Source organism: Trypanosoma grayi (genome assembly GCF_000691245.1).
Source record: "Trypanosoma grayi strain ANR4 Tgr_141_V1, whole genome shotgun sequence".
Taxonomy (NCBI): Eukaryota; Euglenozoa; class Kinetoplastea; order Trypanosomatida; family Trypanosomatidae; genus Trypanosoma; species Trypanosoma grayi.
The window spans coordinates 1-5836 of record NW_008825760.1 but is presented as its reverse complement, the minus strand read 5'-3'; the positions used below and the strand labels follow the sequence as shown (position 1 = coordinate 5836).

General features: G+C 57.6%; 4 protein-coding genes across 4 annotated transcripts; all 4 read left to right on the top strand.

Moving 5' to 3' along the window:
- Positions 1 to 10: 10 nt before the first annotated feature.
- On the top strand, positions 11 to 1768 carry DQ04_01411030 (hypothetical protein; the record flags this gene model as incomplete). The annotated part of the gene is made up of 1 exon (XM_009310682.1): positions 11 to 1768. The coding sequence occupies one exon, from the start codon at positions 11 to 13 to the stop codon at positions 1766 to 1768; it is 1758 nt and encodes a 585-aa protein (XP_009308957.1).
- Positions 1769 to 2513: 745 nt separating this feature from the next.
- On the top strand, positions 2514 to 3065 carry DQ04_01411020 (hypothetical protein; the record flags this gene model as incomplete). Its single annotated transcript, XM_009310681.1, has 1 exon — positions 2514 to 3065. The coding sequence occupies one exon, from the start codon at positions 2514 to 2516 to the stop codon at positions 3063 to 3065; it is 552 nt and encodes a 183-aa protein (XP_009308956.1).
- Positions 3066 to 3290: 225 nt separating this feature from the next.
- DQ04_01411010 (hypothetical protein) lies at positions 3291 to 4940 on the top strand (the record flags this gene model as incomplete). The annotated part of the gene is made up of 1 exon (XM_009310680.1): positions 3291 to 4940. One exon carries the CDS (start codon positions 3291 to 3293, stop codon positions 4938 to 4940), a length of 1650 nt encoding a protein of 549 aa, XP_009308955.1.
- A 291-nt stretch (positions 4941 to 5231) lies between these two features.
- On the top strand, positions 5232 to 5564 carry DQ04_01411000 (PHD finger-like domain-containing protein 5A; the record flags this gene model as incomplete). The annotated part of the gene is made up of 1 exon (XM_009310679.1): positions 5232 to 5564. The coding sequence occupies one exon, from the start codon at positions 5232 to 5234 to the stop codon at positions 5562 to 5564; it is 333 nt and encodes a 110-aa protein (XP_009308954.1).
- Between the last annotated feature and the right edge of the window lie 272 nt (positions 5565 to 5836).

Sequence of the window (5836 nt, the reverse complement as noted above, 5' to 3'; positions counted from 1 at the left end):
CACTGCTGCGATGGCCGTCAACGCCAAGTTGCACTCCGTGCTGGAGTACGTGCGGGACATGAACAACCCGTATGTGTGTCTTGTACAGAAGGCCATGAACGCCGACGCCGCCATCGTCCCATTCTACCAGGTCGAGGAGGTGCGGGAGGCCAGCTTTCAGTCCGACTACGCCTGCGAGATGATCATGAAGGCACTCGCGCCGAGGCTAGATGAGGCCTCGACTGTCACCGTCAATAAGGCGCTCACACTCTTCCGCGTGCTCTTCCTCGAGGGCGCCAGTAGCCTCCGCACGCGCATGGCGCAAGTGCGCGGCAGTCTGCTGCGCATCGCGAACCTGCAGGGCGTGCGCAGTGGCACGTTGGAGGCGTCCAACAAGGATCTCGCCGCCGCCCTCCTGCAGGCGATGGAGGGGAACAGCGACGCGCTCGCCGCGTTCTCGTCCGCGTATACGAGCGGGACGAAGGAGGCGGAGACATCAACCTTGCAACCATACAAGAGCGAGTTCCAGACGATGCGGGAGAAGGAGCAGCGCCTCTACCGAAGGCAATGCGAGGAGGAAAAGAGACAATCGGCGGTGATTGTGAAGGGGCGTGTCTACGAGACCTTTGACGTGAAGTTGTCGCCAGACAAACTTGTCGAACAAGTCATCACTAACCCGAAGAAGAAATTCGCACGACAGGAGCTTGACTCCTTTGTCACTGCCGCGACCGCGACTGGGAATCTGCAGGAGGTGTGTGCCGAGCTCGACCGCCACCTGCAGGACGGCCGCCAGACGCTACAGAATCGCTACAAAGTCCTTCTCGTGGTGGAGGCGCTTGTTTGCAGCGGAGCGGAGGCAGTTCAGGGGTACTTCTGCGACCACAGCACCGGCATCCGCCGTCACCTTGAAATAAACCCCGCCGACAACCCGGTGAAGGCGGAGGCGGCCAGGGGTATCGCCCAGCGCGTTGTGCAGGCGCTGCATGGGCAGCCGGCGTCGATGTTGCAGACAACAGCATCATCAGTACCAGTAGCAGCAGCAACAACTACATTTCCAGGGCAGCATAGCGTCCCACAACAACAACAACAACAACAGCAAGATCAACAGCAGCGGTCCGCATCAATGCAAATTGACGATTTGTTCTCTGATCTGTCATTTAGGAGGGCGCCGGCACCTTCCCCTGGATCGAAGCAGACCACCAGCACTAACACTGACGATATTTTTGACACATCTCAGTTCAATCAGCCAATTTCATCGACACCACTGTCGTCCTCTAGCGGTATCACCGTTCTGTCGCGTGTGTTTCACCCCCACCCTCAACCAATACCACCGTCATCGCAGCAGTTTGATTGTCAGCAACGGGTCGATGCAGTGCAACAGAACATTCCTCCAATGAGGTCGCTGACCGCGTCGTCGCGAAATGCCACAGATTCAGGCTACGGGGTGACGAGTGGTGATGTATGGCATCAACAACAGCAACAGCAGCAGCAAGGTGGCGCTCCATTGAGTGGAAGTAATGGTGTCTCGCCGCCACCGCCAATCCCAACCCCCTCAAATGCCATGGGAGAAATGCTCACATCAGGAGGAGAAGGACCGTTCTATCTGTCTTCTTCCCCTGCCGCTCCCCAGCAGGGACAGAAGCAGCAAAAAGAAATCCACAATGCGCAGAGTATTGACAAGATGAGACTAATGGAGCAGCTTCAGGCACAGATGGAGGCAACACGGCTTATGCTGGAGCAGCAACAGGCGGCCTTCCTTGCGCTACAGGCGGAGCTGCGAAATACATAACGATCAGTCACTTTGCTTTCTCGCATTTCTCCTGCAAGATGCTCTCATGTCTTATTATTGTTGTCGTTGTCTTTGTCTTTGTCGCCTCCACCGTCGTCGTCGTCGTCGTCGTCGTCGTCGTCGCTGTCGTCGTTGTTGTGTGTGACATTCGGTTTTGTTCCACCGTCTCTGCCGTCTCTGCCGTGTGTGCGATGTGCCGTTTCCCGCTGCTTCCTGACGGGTTCCACGTCCCTCTCCTCGTTCTCTCCTTGGCACTGTGTCGTCGCCAGCTGCTCTAGTAGAGGAGCTCCTCCTCCGGAGAGTGTGGAGGAGGCATGGGGGGAAGAGGACGGGTAGGGTTTACTATAGCCACGCTGCCACGAAGAAGACTGTGTGGGACCTCGAGGCGCATCTGCAGCGGGAGTTGATCGAGGGCACGGATGAGACTCAAGAAGGCCAGAAGGCTCTGGTGAGTCACTCGCAGGCAGCCGTTCCTGACGCACACGAGGAACAGAAACCGGGGCGAAAGCAGGAATCCCATGACCTGGCTGAGGTGGAGGATCGCCTGAAGGAGAGCAAGGAGTGGGCTGCAAGAGCTGCAATATGAGGGAAATTGTCTGTTGCGGTGAAAGAGCTTGGGGCGCGATCCTTCGTCACTGCATTGTTGCAGGTTGCAACGAGGGCTGTGCCGCTCGTTTGCGTGGGGCGCTACGACGGTGATGTGCCAATTGTTGGCTTGCTTCCTGCGGGGTCCGCTGCGTCCGTCATGGTCGTTTGCTTGCTGATCCCCTCTGCCGTACCTAACAGCTTGCGTTGCGTGAACCTGCAGCAGAAACGTCTGCCTTCATTTTCGTTGTCTACGGAGTCTTTCACTGTTGAGAGGAAGAATGTCATGCTCGAGCTCGACCCGGGTGTGCAAGTGACATTCGTTGTGAATCGTGAAGATGCGGGTCAAGAACATCTGCTGGCGTTTGCGTGGCTGCCACCGCTCTTTCCTCACCCACCGTCGTGGGTGCACTTTAGCCCTGTGACGGACGGAACCCGCGGTGCCCAACTGCAGTACGGCGGGGTGCTGACGGAGGGAAAGCGGGCGCTGTTGAATGCACTGCACCATTCCCTTGAGCGCGTGGCACGCGACAAGGCATATATTCCTACCGCGAATTGCTCCGACACTCCTGAGCGCACGGCTGTGCCCCCCGCTTCCCCCAGTTCCTTGCCCGACGACATGTTAGCGCAGTTGCTGGCAAGTGCGGCGCGTTCTGCTTGTAAACAGCGCTTAGAGCTTGTCGATCTCCTACTACGTGTGCCACATGCATGAGTGAGCGGTGTGCTGTTACTACTACTACTACTACCAGTTGCCGGTGTGAATCAGGGAAAAGACTGCGACATACCTTGATTTGGAAGGGTGGAGAGAGCATGTCTTTGAGTTTGTGTGCTTCGGTGTTACATACGGCTTGCATTACCCTCCATTCTTCTCCCGTTCCCCTCCTCTTCCTTCTCCTTTCTCTACTTCCTGTTGTTTTAGAGCCCTTGAGGAGGCAGCATGACTACCCTGTATGTGAACGGCTCTGTGCTGTGGATGGGCTTGGCGCTCCTCTTGTACTGGAACTTCTTCACGTACCTGACACAGGCGTCAGCAGCGGTGATGTGGGTTCTTGCAACGGTTGCCATTACCAACGCTGTGAGAAAANTTCTGCTTGCTGTCGAGTGGGTGTGTGGTGTCAGCGCGAGTGACACGCCTGGGGCAGGGACATCCGCCGTCAACGTCGTGTTCGACAGCAGCTTCGTGGGTTCAGTGTTCAACCTCGTGGCCCTCATCATCTTCTCAGGGGCGAAGGCAACGGCGGCATGGCGCGACGCGCTCGTTACTGCTGTTGCGGTCAGCTGTTGGGCCTCGTGGGTGGGCCGGCAGACAGCCGCATGGCCACACCGACCGGACTTGCGCTTCCGCGTCTTCGCTTTCGTTTCCGGCTGCCTGGCGCTCTTCACAGCGGCGCTGCTTTGGTCTTTCTTCGCCACGAGCCCGCGGCCGCGTGATGAAGCGGAAGAGGTTATCTTCTACACACTAATTGTCTGGGCCGCAACAGTGTCGGTCCAACTACTGCAGTGCCTCACCTTCGATGTGCTACACGTGCTGTACGCTACCGTACGTCGGGGGCGCCACGGGAGTGAGTTCGACCCGATGGAGCAAGTGGGCCTGTCGGTGCGCAGCTTCGCGGCCGGCCTGTCGTTCTGTGCGGCCGTCACGTACTGCCCCGAACGGGTCGTGACGCTCATGCAGCTGACGGTGGTGCGCCGCTTCTACGGCGTGGTCAGCGCAATGTCGACGCTACACCGCTTCAACGACGCCTTGCGGTCCTTTCCAGAAGTGAGTATGTCGGGGTACTGCGTCATATGCATGGAGCCTGTCAAGACGTGCGAGCGGGCGCGGAAGCTGCGCTGTGGGCATGTCTTCCACAGCCGCTGCCTGCGTCGGTGGCTGATGCGCGCTGACCACTGCCCTACCTGCCGCCACCCCACACATTTGCAGCAGGAAGACACGGTGGCATCATTCGGCATCGGCCTGGATCACCGAAATGTACAGGAGCAGCGGCCGCGCACCTCACAGGACGCTGCGGTGCAAACGATGTTTGAGCTGGAGTATGTCGAACGGCCCATGACATTCCACGGTTCGCTGCATCCGCTGGTGCGCCACAGGAACGCCGTAGTAGAGGCCGCATTGGCGCTTGGCGACAGCGGTGGAGGCATCGGAAGCAGCGGCGGTAGTAGCATCAGGATAATTAACAACAGAAGTAACTTAGTAACAGGGTTGCAACAGACGGCGTCATCGCCGCTGCCGCACCGATTTCCTGTGGCGACAGGGCCGCATGATGAGTCACCAACCACAGAACCACCCGCCGCCCCAACAACACTGCCGGCGGTGGAAGCAGAAGTAGAAGTAGCCGCAGTGCCTGACGAGTTTGCCGACAATCCCATCGCTCAGCGACTGCCGCCAAAACCGCGGCGGAAACGGCGGCACGCCGCCGCACAGGAACGTATAGGCACCCCTGGCACCAGCGACAGTGCTGGCACGACCAATACCAATGGCGCTACCAAGAATGGCGGCATCTACAGAGGCGGTAGTGAGGTGGGAGTGGATCCTCTGCCGCGTAAACGAACAAAACTGGAAGAAGATGAAGCAAGAAGCTCATGAAACATATGCGAGCGTGACATTTGTTTGCCGCCATGTTTCAACAGAGGGCCGCAAGCAATGCATACTGTTTCTGGTGAAGTTTCAAGAGACGTTGCAAACGCAGATGAGTCTATTTCACGCGCTGCATCGCGAATCAAACTGGTGACAGATTCACATCAATCCTTATTTGTTGTTTGGCAAGTGAAACCTACTCCCTTTTATATTACCTTTCCTCTGCCCTTCCTTTGTTTTCCTTTTTGATTTCTTAGTGGCGATAAATAAGAGTGCGTCATCGGCTTGTGTTGTGGCGACATGCTTCGGCACTCAAAACAGGAGCAGCAGATGTGTCGCAAGATGCCCGGCACGTATCTTGGCTACGTGTGCGATCAGCACGATGGGCGTTGCGTTATCTGCGACCTGCAGTTTGACGAGGTGCTCCCTTCAATGCGGGAGGTGCACGTGTGTGACGACTGCGGCTTCGGCAAGGAGGGCGAGGAGCGCTGTGTCATGTGCAACTCCGGCAAGACGACGGAAGTGGCGTACTACTGTCAGTACTGCGTCGGGCTCGGTAAGGACCGCGACGGGTGCCCACGCGTGCTGAACCAGAACAGGCATCAGCGCATGGCGGCCGTGCGCACACGGTGAGTGACGTGCCCGTGTTTCTCTGTCTCTGTCTCTGTGTGTGTATGCGTGTGTCTGCTGGTGGTGACGGTGGAGAGGTGCTTCATCCCTCTCTACCAAAGCAACACCAGCAAGGAAGAATTCTATTATTATTATGACTATTATTATTTCTCCCTCTCCATGCTCTTCGCCCTCAGGCTGATTTATAGTTACGCACGCACATAGTGGTGGCTGATGCTGCGGCGTTGGCAGCGGCGGTCAGCGTTGGTCGTCTGCGCCGAGACCGCCCGCTCGGT